The sequence below is a fragment of the Dryobates pubescens genome, chromosome 2, assembly GCF_014839835.1.
Source record: "Dryobates pubescens isolate bDryPub1 chromosome 2, bDryPub1.pri, whole genome shotgun sequence".
In the NCBI taxonomy this organism is placed as follows: Eukaryota; Metazoa; Chordata; class Aves; order Piciformes; family Picidae; genus Dryobates; species Dryobates pubescens.
The window spans coordinates 8,768,354-8,784,287 of record NC_071613.1 but is presented as its reverse complement, the minus strand read 5'-3'; the positions used below and the strand labels follow the sequence as shown (position 1 = coordinate 8,784,287).

The 15,934-nt window shown below is 44.6% G+C and overlaps 1 protein-coding gene across 26 annotated transcripts in view; it reads right to left on the bottom strand.

Moving 5' to 3' along the window:
* Positions 1 to 15,934, bottom strand: part of NRXN1 (neurexin 1) — an 806,593-nt gene that overhangs the window by 419,974 nt on the left and 370,685 nt on the right. For all 26 annotated transcript variants that reach the window (XM_054169692.1, XM_054169696.1, XM_054169804.1 and 23 more), the window contains 3 exons: positions 14,833 to 14,955; positions 8,578 to 8,959; positions 7,818 to 8,008 (listed from right to left, as the gene is read on the bottom strand). In XM_054169692.1, coding sequence (XP_054025667.1) covers positions 7,818 to 8,008; positions 8,578 to 8,959; positions 14,833 to 14,955 — 696 coding nt within the window. The remainder of the gene's footprint in view (positions 1 to 7,817; positions 8,009 to 8,577; positions 8,960 to 14,832; positions 14,956 to 15,934) is intronic.

Genomic DNA, 15,934 nt, shown 5'->3' with positions numbered 1-15,934 from the left:
AGTTGGGGGTTATTCAGTCTGGAGAAAAGATGACCTTATTAGGGCATTCCAGTACCTGAAGAGGGCCTACAGGAAAGCTGGGGAGGGACTTTTTAGGATGTCAGGGAGTGATAGGACTGGGGGGGAATGGAGCAAAATTAGAAATGGGTAGATTCAGATTGGATGTTAGGAAGAACCTAAGGGTGGTGAGACACTGGAACAGGTTGCCCAGGAAGGTGGTAGAAGCCTCATCCCTGGAGGTTTTGAAGGCCAGGCTGGATGTGGCTCTGAACAACCTGATGTAACGTGAGGTGTGCCTGCCCATGGCAGGGGGGTTGGAAGTGGATGATCCTTGAGGTTCCTTCCAACCCTGACAATTCAATGATTGTATGATCTTAAGTTGTAAAAGAAAAGAGGATAAAAGAATTTGCATTAGACCAGTTTGCCCAGTCGCCTCCTGTCAACCTGCTCACGGATCTTTGCTACACAGGAGGTCTCAAAGAAATGCTCTGGGTTTCAAGTCCCTTATTTTCCCCTTTTACAGAGGCTGTTTTCCCAACACTATCAGGAAGACAACAGCTGCATTTGCCATTGTCTACTCCAACAGGTCACATCAGGAACATCTATTGGCTGTTGACAGTACTTGGAACAGAACATTATTTCTGCATGAAGAGTTCACAGCCCACTGGCAAGGTCATTACAATTAGCTCACGCCTGTTTATTTGAGAAATTTAAGCATTATTACTCATCCATTTGTATAAATTTGGATTTCTTCTACAAAATTATGTCCTGTGTTTCTTAGAGCTTTGTTTCTGAGCAGTAGAAATATGAAGGATCACTGCTGTTGATAGAGACTTTACAGGGTAGAGGACATACAATGCAGCAGGCAATAAAGGGCTCAATATCAAATAACAGGGACAAATATTACATGAAATTGAAACAAATTCAGTTCCCATTGCTGGAACAAGGAATCTTCTTCACCATCAAGACCAATTCAGCTGAGTTTTGTGCAGCATGAATAACCTACTTCCAAAGGCAAATGGAATACCAACAGATTATGTGACTATTACGAATCATCAACGAATATGCCAAGCTAGTAGATCTACTGATGATGTAGTTAATTGCATTAAAAGTTTACAAGGATTAATTAATTGCCAACTGAGTCTTCATGGATGTGGAAGAAGTATTTTGTAGTGCATTTGTAAAACCACTGAGGTGATTCCAGCAACCTTATCTAGTAGGCTGTCCCTGCTCACTGCGTGGGGGGCTGGACAAGATGACCTTTGAGGGTCCCTTCCAACCCAATGCATTCTATGCTTCTAGGTTATAATATGCCCAGCCTAAACAGAGGATGCATCTTTTCTTTGGCAAGAGGGAAAACCAGGAGCAAAAGCCAAATTCTGCTGCCACTTGCATTTTTCTGCCCCTTTGAGGCTACTCAGACCCCTCAGACCCCACAAAGGCATGGCATGAATTGCCCTCCACCCAATTGCTTTTGGTTTGGAAAGCTCTGAATGCTTAGCTGTACCAACCATTTAAGCTACACTGAAAGCAGAACAGGGAATCTGCTCATGAAATCCACAAAAGGAAATTAGCTGTGTAACTGACTGTGGGCAGGCTCCAGCTGCATTGCCTCTGCTGTTAAGACTCATTTACCTCCACAAGTTAGATCTGCTAGAACTGCACCCAAGTACACTTTGCTAATTTTCTCTGCTAGGAAAAATAACACAGTTCTCAGAATCCAAACACAGGACTACTTTCACTCATTTATCTGTCCCCAATTTATACTTTACCCATCTAATTACAGCAAGGATTAAGCTGAAGGATTGAATAGGAGCATTTCCACAGGTACCCGCTCCAACCCACTGCATCTGTACTAGAGCTTATGCAGGGAAGCCATGTCACAGCTTCACAGATTGCATTGGGTTGGAAGGGACCCTCAAAGGTCATCCTGATATTTGAACATGTCCAGAGAAGGGCAATGAGGCTGGGGAGAGGTCTGGAGCACAGCCCTGTGAGGAGAGGCTGCAGGAGCTGGGGGTGTTCAGCCTGGAGAAGAGAAGGCTCAGGGGAGACCTTATTGCTCTCTACAACTACCTGAAAGGAGGTTGAAGCCAGGTGGAGGTTGGTCTCTTCTCCCAGGCAAGCAGCACCAGAACAAGAGGACACAGTCTCAGGCTGCACCAGGGCATGTTTAGGCTCGAGGTGAGGAGAAAATTCTTCACAGAAAGAGTAACTTGCCATTGGAATGTACTGTCCAGGGAGGTGGTGCAGTCACCACCCCTGGAGGTGTTCAAAATGATTGGATGTGGCACTTGAAGCCATGGTTTAGTTGTCATGAGGTGTTAGGTATTAGGTAATAGGTTGGACTTTATGATCTTTGAGGTCTTTTCTAACCTGGTTGATTCTGTCCAACCCCTTGCAATCATCAAGGACACCTCTGACTAGAGCAGGCTGCACAGGGCCACAATGAGTCTGATCCTGAATGTCTGGAATAATTAATTTTCTATGTTAAAAAGCCAAATCCTACACCCAAAAGGAAAGAGTGGAAACTCTGATGGTAACTGTCTGCTTTCCCAGACAAATGGCATGCTGAACAGGTTTGACAAGACAAGCTCTGTCATATCTTCACATTTGATTCACTGTGTATTTGCAGAAAAAAACAGCACAGACTGATTTATCTGTCCAGTGTGAATTTCAGCACCTTGAACCTGGTGAATGAGAAGCTGGACATAAGCCATCAATGTGCACCTGCAGCCCAGAAGGTCAATCACATCCTGGGCTGCATCAAAAGAAGCGTGGCCAGCAGATCAAGAGAGGGGATTCTGCCACTCTGCTATGGTGAGACCTCACCTGCACTGCAGTGTCCACCTCTGAGGCCACCAACACAAGAGAGACATGGACCTGCTGGAGCGGGTCCAGAGGAGACCACAAAGATGTCAGAGGGCTGGAGCAGCTCTGCCTGGAGAAGAGAAGGCTCTGAAAAGACCTAATAGTGGTCTTCCAGTATCGGAATGCGTCCTACAAGAAGGCTGGAAAAGGACTGTTTGTAGTGATAGGATGAGGGACAATTGTTTGGAACTGGAGCAGGAAATACTGGAACAAGTGGTTGAGGCCCCATCCCTGGAGACATTCAAGATCAGACTCGATGTGGTCCTGGGCTGCCTGACCTAGTTGGAGGTGTCCCTGCTGAGCGCAGGGGGGGTGGATGAGATAACCTCTGAGGGTCCTTTGCAACCCAGTGCAATCTGTGAATAGGTGAGCTCTGATACAGAATTGTTGATATCACTAGCAGGCACACTTTTGAATTTGCTTTGTTGCTAGGGCTGGAATAAGACAGGAAAATGAATTAAGTGTAGATGCTTGTATCAGGGAAGTGTATGGAGTGTTCCTAGCATAACAGAGATGTGTCATCAGAAGAAATACAGACACACACCAGAAAAGAACACCCTACAGGAAAGCACTGCAACCTGAATACAAAGGAATAAAAAACAATAATGAAAGGCAATTGCTTTTTTCTCTTTTTTAGCCTGGCCTCCCCTAGAAATCCAACAGAAATTCTGATGGTGTATGCTGTGCCACGTTTAAAGGGAAGCTGAGTGAGCAAAACATAATAGAAAGCATGAAGAAAGTAAAATGAAACATGGGACATGGACCTGATGGAGTGGGTCCAGAGCAGGGCCACGAGAATGGTCATGGGGCTGGAGCACCTCTGCTACAAGGCCAGGCTGAGCAAGCTGAAAGAGGCTTTGGGTAACCCTAATAGCAGCCTTCCAGTATGTGAAGGGGGCTACTAGAAGGCTGCAGAGGGGCTGTTTCTAAAGGCTTGTGGTGATAGGATGTGAGGCAATGGTTTGAAATTAGAGTAGATTTAGATTGGATGTTAGAAACAAGTTCTGCACCATGAGGGTGGTGGAACACTGCAGCAGGCTGCCCAGGGAGATAGTTGAGGCCCCACCCTTGGAGATATTCAAAGCCAGGCTTGACATGACTTTGGACAGTCTGGTATAATGGAGGATGTCCCTGCTCACTGAAGGGAGTTGGACTAAATGACCTTTGTAGGTCCCTTCCAACCCAAACCACTCTGTGATTTATATGCTAGACCAGTTTGAGAGAGATGCTTACTGTACCTGACTGTACTGACTATGTCAGGCTTGTTGTTCTTCTAGTGTTACCTTGCCTGGGTGGGGAATAACAGAAAGTCAGCATCTAAGATAACTCACTTTCCCTGCTTCAAGTCTCAGCCTGTTTCTCGTTTCTTTTATGCTCTTCAGGTTGTTGGGTTTGTTGTGGTTTCTTGTTTGGTTGGTTGGTTTTGTGTGGGGTTTTTGTTGTTGCTGTCCAACAGAATTCAAGGTTAGGAAATGCAGCATCTATGGCCATACTTGCACTTCAAAAAAGGGTAAAGCAAAGGCAGGATTTTCAAAGCGAAGAAAACAAAGGAATGCTGGATTGTGTAGGTTACCCTCCCCGATGAGCTTTCCCTGGGAAGGCACCGAGCGTTGAGTGAAATCACAGTGCCCTCTAGTGCCTTCATTAACCACAGCCTTCAAACTCCTTTGTCTTAAATATAACACCACCCCAAGACACCACATGGAGATGGAGAATAAAATAACTGTCTCAACTCAGCTATCATTTCTTAACTGGAGTATTTATCCTACTCATGTCTAATTGATATTCTGGGGCAGGAACAAAACAACAAAGCAAAACAACTCAACTGAGAGATTAAACACTGCTACATACATAAGGGGATGCACAAGTGAGTTCTTGTGATTGCAAAAGAAAAGTGTGAAAGAATAATGTGAATGATTTGTCTACAGCATCAAAAATAATGTTGAACTAGTGCATTGTCTTAGCAAACATCAACCACAGCTACAACTTCATCTGCAAGAATACTCTGCTGAGATCCCAACTTCAATCCTGCCTCCAGTTCTGGTGTCCCCAGCATAAGAAGGATCCAGAGCTGTTGGAGTGAGTCCAGAGGAGACCACGAATATGATCCAAGGGCTGAAGCACCTCTGCTGTGAGGACAGGCTGAGGGAGCTGGGGGTGATCAGCCTAGAGAAGACTCCAGGAGGACCCTAGGGTTGCCTTCCAATACCTGAAGGGATCCTACAGGGAGGCTGCAGAGGGACTTCCTAAGGGTGTCCATGGACAGGACAAGGGGGAATGGTTTGAAGCTGAGGAAGAGGAGGGTTAGACTAGAGCTGAGGAAGAAGTTCTTCAGTACGAGGGTGGTGAGACTCTGGAACAGGCTGCACAGGGAGGCTGTGGATGCCTCCTCCCTGGGGGTGTTCAAGGCCAAGCTGGATGAGGCCTTGAGCAGCAGAGTCCAGTAGAGAGGAGTCCCTGCCTATGACAAGGAGCTTGTAGTAGATGATCTCTGAGGTCCCTTCCATGCCTGAGCCATTCTAGGATTCTGTGAAAAGCTTTAATGTATAAGCTGAGCATTTCTGATAACGAATCTCTTATTGAAGATCATGACATAACAAGATAGAGTTTTCACAATCTACCTTACAATCTTAATAGCCCTTTCAAGTGAGGCAAACATGTAAAATATCATAAAATCCAAGATAATTGCTAAGGTCAGATCATTACCTGTGATTCAGAGGTAGTTAAAAGAAAATTCAGTAAGCAGTAAGCTCTTGATGGAATATTAATGCCCACTTTGAACCTCCTGGCTCTTCAAATACTACTTTTTTTTTGGACTGTTACGAAATCCTGTTTTTTTCCTAACCAGAAACTTTTAGAAAGAATGCTAAAATACACAATACTGTTCCACATGATCACAGGATATATTTCCTCTGGTCTGCTTAGGTAGGTAGTAATTTTTAAAGTACACTGAAACATCCTTTCAAAAAGATCTTTTCCTCTGATGCAAATTAGCTTTTGCAGAAACCAATCCTTACAGCTGGCTATTATTACTTATTTTAAGATACACAGATATATCACTTTGGTTTGTAAAAATGGATGTTAACAATCTAGCTGGAGCTATAGATATGAAAGTATAGATCTATAAAACAAAGTTTATCCCACCCTGCAATGGAAATGACACCACGCATTTAGGCGAGTATGCTTATGGATGCAATACATCTGGCATTCACTCATTCATTGGAGGACTGCTGGAGAAGATCACTTTACTTATGAGGTGTTTTATGATATCCAAACACTGCACTGCATTTCTTTTTCACGCCCCTAAAAGGGAGGGTTTATATGGAATACAGAACCAGAGGACACAGGTCTAAATTTTCCCCACTTCTGTAACATGGAGACCATACAGGTTGCTCAGAGATGTGGTTGAGGCCCTTGTGCTGGAGGCATTCAAGGTCACCCTGGATATGGCCCTGGGCAGCTGATCTAGTTGGAGGTGTCCCTGCTGAATGCAGGGGGTTGGGACAAGATGACTTTCGAGGGTCCCTTCCAACCCAGTGAATCAGTTCTGCAAACTCTTTGTAGTCATGCTGTGAAGCCTGGGCTGTGGTTGCTAAATGCTGCTTATATCACAGTATCACAGTATAACTAAGGTTGGAAGAGACCCCAAGGATCATCAAGTCCAACCTGTCCCAACAGACCTCACGACTAGACCATGGCACCAAGTGCCACGTCCAATCTCCCCTTGAACACCTATATGTTATTCAAAGAGTGACAGAATAGTTTGGGTTGGAAGAGACCTCAAAAATCATCCAGTTCCAAACCCCTGTCACAGGCAGGGACACTTCCCACTAGCCCAGGTTGCTCAAAGCCTCATCCAACCTGGCCTTGAACACCCCCCAGGGATGGGGCATCCATGTTCCTGGGCAACCTGTTCCAGTGTCTCACCACCCTCACAGGAAAGAATTTCTTCCTAATCTCCAGTCTCCATCTGCCCTCCTCACATTTGAATCCATTCCCTCTCATCCTATCACTACAAGCCCTTGTAAATAGTCCCTTCCTGGCTTTCTTGCTGGCTTCTTTCAGGTGCTGGAATGCTGCTCTAGGGTCTCCCCAGAGCCTTCTCTTCTTCAGGCTGAACAGCCCCATCTCTCTCAGCCTGTCCCCATAGAGGACAGGAGGTTCTCCGTCCCTATGAACATATTTATGGTCTTCTCTTGACCCACCCCAGAAGGGTCCCCCTTTTATGCTGGGAGAACAGAACCGGACACAGTGCTGAAGTGGGAATCTCAGCAGAGCAGAGGGGCAGAATCCCCTCCCTGTCCTGCTGCTCTCCCTGCTTTGGATGCAGCCCAGCACACAGCTGCCAGTGACCATTGCTGGCTCTTGGGGAGTTTGTCACCAACTGACATCCCCAAGTCCTTCTCCTCCAGACTGCTCTTAAGCCACTCCTTGCTCAGATTATATTTGTGCTTAGAATTGCCCCAACCCAGGTGTAGGACCTCACATGCAAGTATCAAGGCTTTTTCCCCAGAGTCAGGCTTTTTTCAGACCTTTTTTTCCTTTAGCCTTCCAATTACCTTTTGGAATATATGGACCACTTGGTGTTCCTGTAATTTGCTTTTCTGATGTTGTGTTTGGTTGGTTGTGGGTTTTTTTGTTTGTGTCTGCTTGTTTGTTTGTTTTGGGTTTCTGCTGGGTTTTTTTTTTGTTGGTTGGTTTTGGTTGGGTTTTTGTGTGTTTTCTTTTCCTCACACATTGGTTTGGTTTGGTTTCTTCACACCTTTAAAGTTGCATCTAACTGTTCAGAACTATTATTCAGACCATATTAATTATTGCCATTTCAACCCATGTCCATTATTATCATACAAAACCTTTCCCACGGTGCTACAAGTCTGCACTGTACACACATGATTTACTCAGGTAATGTCCCTCTCTGTGAATTTTACAGGAATTATTGTACTCACTTTTGAGGTCTAAATTTCTGGCTCCTGCTGTGCTCTGCGTCGTGATCTTAGTGTCGATCTTTACAGTGTGGAGATTGTTGGTATCCCTTGAGATCATCACATTGTGCCACTGGTTGTCGTTCAGGGGTTTATTAGAGCTTCCTTTGATGAGATTTGCACCGTTCCCCAAGTCAAACACATAGTGTAAATACCTGGGAAAAGAGAAAAAATTGGAAAAGTTTCCTTTTTCCTTTAGATAGCAAGGGGGCCACTAATGAACGCCTCTAGTCTTCCCTAGTTCCTTGCACTCCTCAGCAGTGCTGGTAAAAACCAGAAGACAACAATGAATGCCAGGTGGGGAAGCAACCTTAATTCAGAGGAATCACCAGTGGTGGAGATGAGCTTGAGATGCAGTCCCAAGTTTCTGCAAAGCAACGAGCACTTCAGGTACCAGCACATGCATACATACGTGGAGAGAGAGGAAGTGGAAGCCTACAAGCTAGCGTTTCTTTGTGGGGAACACTTTAGAAGTTATACCTAGGAGTTACTTGCATTTTTATTTATTTTTATTTTTTTCAGGCATCTAGCTTCACCTGAAAGAAAGAGTTGCAATAAAGCACATGAAGTTCAACAGGAAGAAACATTCACCAGTCAGAATATGCACAGCGAGGTAAGGCATTGCCTGCTAAGCTCCCCCTGGCGTTTCTCCTGCCGTGCACATTTTCGACAGGCAGCTTTTGGGGTGGGTTTTTTTTGGGCTGTGATGCTGATCCATACATACCCTTTTACTAACTCAACCACAATGAAATCATTTCCATCGCCACTGTTATAAAGGATCAATCCATCCAGGGAGGTGGTTTTGAACTGGAAAAAAAGGTGCATAGATGTGTACGCTTGGAGCGTGGCCAGCGCCACATAACTGGCTTTTGTTTTAAAGGTTACAGGGTCTGCTATGATGTTCCTGAACCCAAATCTTGCATTTAGCTCACAATAATCGATGTCTCCATTTTTACACAAGTCAATGTATGCCATGCCATTAAATGTGAGACTCTGCAGATGCCCAATGAAATTAGAAGGCACAGAAGACAGGTAGCGCCGCTCTGTTATGATTCCTGTTTCTATGTTGTGGAATTCCAGCCGTGTGTGGTCACCAGCCATTTGACCTTGAAACAGCAACAAGAAAACACATGTTAGCACCTGAGAATGGGAGGTCAGAAAGCACCTGTGGGGATTTTAGGCTATGCCTTTAAAGTTTAGTTACAGATTTTGAGCAGAAAAGTAGAAAAATAGAAATAAATCACTATTGGGTGTAAAAAGGAAAGCTGAAGATTATTCTAAACAAATTCATTGGAGGAGGTCTTGGGTGACAGGTTGGACTTGATGACCTTTGAGGTCTTTTCCAACCTTATTGATTCTATGATTCTATAATTCTATGAATATCAGCTATAAGACTGCTTATAACAAAACAATTCTCTCTCATTTCTGATCTCTTGCTTCACGCGGGAGAGATTCATCTGCTTCTGGCTGACCTTGGCTGCGCTGTTTTGTTAAGTCCAACCCATTGCCTTCTCTCTGCTCCTCTTCTCTCTTGGGACAAGGGGGAAGGGGATGTGTGTGTGTGCAGTGGAACAGCTTCCCTGGTTTCTGACCAGGGAAATTTTCATGTTGTTTGCTAACTGTAAATATCCTTATAATGTTGTAACCACTGCATACATATTCATTGCATTGCATTGTAGTGTGTAGCCTTGCTTGTAAATACAGCCTCCATTTGCTTCTAACTGAGTTGATCTGTCAAAGTTAATGCTGGGGGAGAAAAATTTCAACCCACCACAGCACCTCATGTGACTAAGCATCTGTATCAGTTTCATGGTTCCAGAATGGACAAGGCCAATTCTTGGCTCCAATAAGGATTTTTCCTAAATGAATCCATTCTAGCAGTAAGCATCTGGGAGCCTTTCCACCGACTTCAGTGTGTTTGGATATGGCCATCAGCGAGATTTTTACACTGAAACACAGTGCCACAGATATATATCAAGCTGCCAAGGAATCTCTCCTCACTCTGGGTGACATTTAAGCAGTGGGGTGGGTTTAGGCTGATGCCTAGAAACATTTTCCACAAACTGAGTAGAAAAGTGGTAGAATGTAAGTAAATTGCCATTGGATGTAAAAGGGAAAATAATGATAAGATCTAAAGGATCCCATTGGTCTAATGACTAACATAAAGATAGTTGTATAAAGTAACTCTTGCTCTTTTTGGCTTCTTTTGCTCTAGCAGATACTAGCTAGTTGCTTCTGACCTTGGCTGCATTTCTTCGTTGTGGCTAAGTACTAACAGCCTACTCTCTGCTCTTGTTTCTCTTGTCCTGTGTACAGGGGTTCTTGTGTTGTTTATAAATTGCAAATGTATGTAAATATTGTATATTTTGTACTTATTCATTGCATTTCACATTTCTAGTTAGTAGCATACTTGTAAATACAGCTTCATTCACTTTCAACTGAGCTGGTCTGGGCAATTTTATTCTGGGAGGTAATTTCAACCCACCACTCCAGGGATGGTTTTACTGCAAGCAAGTGCAATTAATTAACACGACATGAAGATCACATAGGCAAATCTCCGAGCTCAACCTACAATGATAAGAGTTTCATGGAAGAGAGACCAAACAATTTAGGGGGTAGCATTCCATGTGCTTTGCTTAAACACACGTGGTCTGGTAAGGGGAAAAAAGGATTCCTGATTAAGCTCTCTTAGGTACACTAGTGCTGGCCCTGCTGCAGACCCCTGTGCTGCAAGGGTGGACAGAGCCTTCCTTGAAAGCAATTAGCTTTGTTCAGGGGGCTAAACTGGGAGAAGAGGGCAGGGACTAAAGAGTTGGGCAAAACCAGCCTGCAGCAAGACTGTATGCCAGGGTCTTGTAACCCTGAAAACAGCAAGGGACTTGCTTGCATCATAAGCGTGGCCAAAACCAAGCCTCACAGCAACCTTTGAGGATTTCTTCGCCATGCAAAGACTCCTGGACAGCAGAAAGGCAGGAATTTGCTGACTACATAGCTGCTGTGAAGGAAAGGACCAAGACTGCCTGCAGGCCAGATGAGTTTTTCAGATAGTTATTAAACACCTTGCTCAGCACATTCAAATTGTGTTCTATTCTCTAACAGAGCTCAGACTTTTTTTTTCCCCCACGGTTATTTTTAAAGAAATAGGTCAGTACTGTCACAAGGCTGACTCATGGTCACACTCTTGGAGGGATGATGACAAAACAGCTTTTTACTGCTAATTAATTTTTACCACTTAACAGACATATTGCAAATGATGGCCTGGATTTCCCTGTCCCTCAGCTGTTTCTTATCTCTCATGAAGTACAAAGAAGGTGAAAACCACACTTAGCCCAGGTGGAAGGTGTCCATATTCATGGCAGGGGGTTTGGAACTAGATGATCTTGAAGGTCCCTTTCAACCCAAACCATTCCATGAATCTATGAATAAACACTGGCATAAAACTGCTCTGTGATACAAGTTCCCTGCTTTGCAGTGCAAAGCTGTTGGCAGGCTGAGAGCCCTCCGTGCTTCCCTGAATGAGTTGGCAGGCTGAAGTTCCCTCTGTCCTCTGAACATACTATTCCAGGAGGACCATGTGAGCTTTGAGCCAGGATGGACTTGTCCAGTGGTGGTGAAGAAAGCCCTGAAGCAGGCTCAAAGAGCTGTACTTTCCCAGGTTTATTAAAGCAAGCATCTATGTACATGTGTGTGAACAGAGAAAAGATAAGGGCAAGATGGATGTAGATATTTGGGCTTTGCCAGAGGAGGACCACAAAGATGATCAGAGGGATGGAGCACCTCTCCTGTGAAGACAGGCTGAAAGAACTGGGAGTTGTTCAGTCGGGAAAAGAGAAGCCTCAAGGGAGACCTTAGAGCTACATTTCTATATCTGAAGGGGACCTACAGGAAGGCTGGGAGAGACTGTTCAGAAGGGCCTGCGGCAATAGGACAAGGGGCAATGGTTTGAAAGTGGAGCAGTGGAAATTTAGGTTGGTTGAAGGTGTCCCTGCTGACTGCAAGAAGACCTTAGAGGGTCCCTTCCAACCCAATGCAATTTGTGAGCATTGAGTCACAGCACTGAGACTCAAATGCAGCTATAGGTGAAGTTACAATAACCTAGGCCTGACTGCTTTAACAGCATTCAGACCACACCTACACATACACAGATTGTCCTAATAATGTGTGCCAAATATGTACAAGCAGCTTACTTAGCTTCAGGATGCAGTCTGTGTGAGAACTAACTCTGCTGATGTTACTGAACACCATCAGCATCTGGGATGCAGAGTCACATGGCTGAGCACCTCAAGAGAGACCTTAATTCTATCCCAAGGACAGCTGCCTTGATGTTCTCATTTCTAAACATCAGGGCTGAAGATACTGCTTCTGATGATGTATTGCACAAAGCTGGACTCTTCCTTTGCAGCAATGACTCAGGGAGTGTCTTGAAAAATGCCAAATCTGTAGCTTTCTGCGAGGCCAAGAGCTTGGACAACAGCCGGAGAGCTGAAGGTCATATTTTTGAGAGGAACTTTATGTATCCCAGGCTTAGATGACAATGCATAAATGTCATGGCAAAAATCCACTAAGCTCTGGCCTGTGGCGCAGCATCTTCACTACATTCACCCCCTGATTTCTTTCTTAAGTTCCAGAAGCTGGGCTCACATCCCAAATCTGCCCCTAACATTTCAGTTGGACAAACAAGCTAAGAGCATCTGGGTCTTCACATCATGAAGCGTAGCCAGCAGGTTGAGGGAGGTGATTCTCCCCCTCTACTCCACTCTGGTGAGAGCCCACCTGGAGTACTGCATCCGGTTCTGGAGTGCCTATTACAGGAGGGATCTGGACATGATGGATTGTGCCCAGAGAAGGGCCACAAGGATGATTAGAGGGCTGAAGCTCCTCTCCTATGAGGACAGACTGAGGGAGTAGGGGCTGTTCAGTCTGGAGAAGAGAAGGCTCCAAGGAGGCCTTATTGGGACATTCCTGTACGTGAGGGGGGCCTACAAGAAAGCTGGGGAGGGACTTTCTAGGGTGTCAGGTAATGATAGGACTAGGGGGAATGCAACAAAACTAGAAATGGGTGCAGTTGGATTGGATGTTAGGAAAAAGTTCTTCCCCATGAGGGTGGTGAGACACTGGAACAGGTTGCCCAGGGGGGTGGCAGAAGCCTCGTCACTGGAGTTTTGACAGCCAGGCTGGAGGTGGCTCTAAGCAACCTGATCTGGTGTGAGGTGTCCCTGCCCATGGCAGGGGGTTGGAACTGGACGATCCTTGAGGTCATTTCCAACCCTGACAATTCTATGATTCTACGATCATGCTCCAGAGTATTTGCAACAAAGGACAGGATGCAATTTGTGCTTACAAGGTTGGGGGTCTGGATTTTTTGAATTTGCCAGGTTGCTGTACAAGCTATGGGAAGACACACAAAGGGCCAAGTGAATTTCTCTTTGCAACCACAAGCTAAGTATCCTTTCCATTACCCTCAAGGATTGAAGTTCTTCTGTGAGAAGGGAAATTTTGGAAGCCACCTATATGACCTCCAGTGAAAGTCACAGCTCAAATTCTGATAGCTATTATGCATCCATGCACAAATTATGCACTTCTCAAAGATAATGAAGCTCAATCCATCATGAATAGGGGATATCTGATAGCATCTAAAAGTTGGAAAGTCAAGACAAGGGGCAATGGACACAAATTGGAACACAGGAGGTTCCACATAAACACAAGGCAAAATATCTTCTCTTTGAGGGCAGCGGAACACTGGAGCAGGCTTGTAACCTGTATTATTTGTAGAGGATATATCTGCCATGGGGAGCCCAGGAAATGTGTGTTTGGTTCTAGATGCTATATTTAATCAGATCTAACCAGCTTCCCCTAACCAGAAAATGCCTCCAAAGTAGCCTTATTTGAGTTGTAGTTGAAACAGCAAGATGATCATATTTGTTCAGTGGAGCTTCTCCAATGCTATGCTGATTTTCACAAAGAAAATAACTGGTCAGGGCCTTCTACTTTCTTGGGACAATGACCCAAAGCATCCTCCCTCAGACAGACTAAATTTTTGCTCCACCTCTGGGAGATCTATTGCTAAGTTCTGATCCTAGAAATTATGTTCTTGCAGCTCTTACATGAGCACATTGCAACTGTTTTGCTCCTGGTGACTTGGTCTGCAGCGTTCTGCTGAGGTGAAAAGGGACTACTAAATAAGGTGCTCTCCTTGTTAAAAACTCATTCCAATTTGTACAGTTTTGACAAAGCTTAGAACAAGAGATACAAAGCTAATTAATACTACACAAAAGCAAAGGAAACATGCTAAATAGTTCACACAAAATGAAACACACTGCATTGTGCAAGGAATTGGGGCCAGAAGCCAGGGCTGTTGCTATTAACAACACGTATGTGACCTTTATCCTTACAGAACCAAATCCAAGCCTTCTCTATTATTATTTTTGATTAAGATAATCACAGGAATGGATTTCTAACATCTGCTAGCATTCAGGTCGTGGTTTATCTACCATCCCAACTGCTATTCTACTGTTTGAGGAAAACCTGCTGCCTGACATCTCATTATTGAGGCCAGCTGATCCAAGATCTAAAACACAGCAGAACATCCCTCAAACGTTTATGAAATCCTTTCTCACAGCAACAGCTTAGAGTTTAACCTTGCCATAAAGTCAGTGTGTGGGCCAAAAGCCTTTTACTTGCCTCCTCATTAGTGATGTATCAAATGACTCCTCTCCAACAGTATCTCAGTCAGCATGAAGGTTTTCATTTGTTCCAAATAGGAATGTTGGAGTAAGGTAAACACCAAGTGTGACAACACACCTGTAGCACCACTACTACAAGATGCATAGCAGGGATTTTGGATCCTCCCCACTAACCCCCCAAAAAGGCAAAACATAAGGCATCTGGTGCTTTCAGACAAAGGCATTTCACTTTTGTTATTGGTTTGGTTTGTGTTTCCCTTCCCCAGTAAGAAGGAGTCCCAGTGCTGTCACACTACCTGTCATGGCCTGCTGGTCATCCACCATTAACTTTAAGCTCTTTCCTCGCCGAACCACACGCACTGTGTGCCACTCATTATCATTGAGGTTATAGCCAGCAAAAAGGGTCTCTGGACCTTTGCCTGTAGGATATGCCAAACAGTCATTATGCAATCTTTCAATCAGTTTACATGTGAACCTCACAGAGAAAAGAGAGAGAGAGAGAGACAGAGAGAGAGACTGGCTGGGCAAATGTTAAAACTCACCCAAAGTCACATCAAGTCAGAAAATTACCAAGTATAAGCAAACCTCAAAATACAGAGCTGCTACCTTAAAACACTTCTACTGCAGGTTTAACTAGAGAATTGTATTGCATATACACATGTAATGAACCAGGTTGTCATAAACAGGCACAGTCAACATGAAGGTTCTTTCCAGGTCCCTTCCAACCCCTAGCGTTCTGTGATTCAGTTATGAACTTTCCAGTCATATTGAGAAGAGAAGGCTGAGAGGAGGCCTTATCAATGTCTAAATATCTGAGGGGTGGGTGTCAAGATGAAGGGGCCAGGTTCTTTTTGATAATGCCCTGGGACAGAACAAGGAACAACAAGTACAAGCTGGAACACAGGAGGTACCACCTTGACATGAGGAGGCACTTCCTTGTTGTGAGGGTGCTGGAGCCCTGGAGCAGGCTGCCCAGAGAGGTTGTAGAGTCTCCTGCTCTGGAGACATTCAAAACCTACCTGGATGTGTTCCTGTGTGGTGTGCTCCAGGTGATCTTGCTTTGGTAAGGGTTGAACTCAATGATCTGTACAGGGCCCTCCTGACTCCAAACATTCTGTGACTCTGTGATAGGTCCCTTTAAGAACTGGGATTACTTGTTGCCAGAACTCCAGCATGTGTTTACAAGATTGGATTTTTGTTCCTTCATTAAAACTAGTTTGGGAAAAAGGTACAAGTGGAAGTGGTCACTGTGTCTCTGTGTGTGTTATCCTTTCCTTCAGCTGTGTCATCTTCTTAGACCATGTTCATGTGGGAACTCCCTAGAAGACCATTTGCATCCAAATGAGACTTTGGAAGGAAACACAATTCCATGTATAGCACAGAGCCCTTGCAATAACT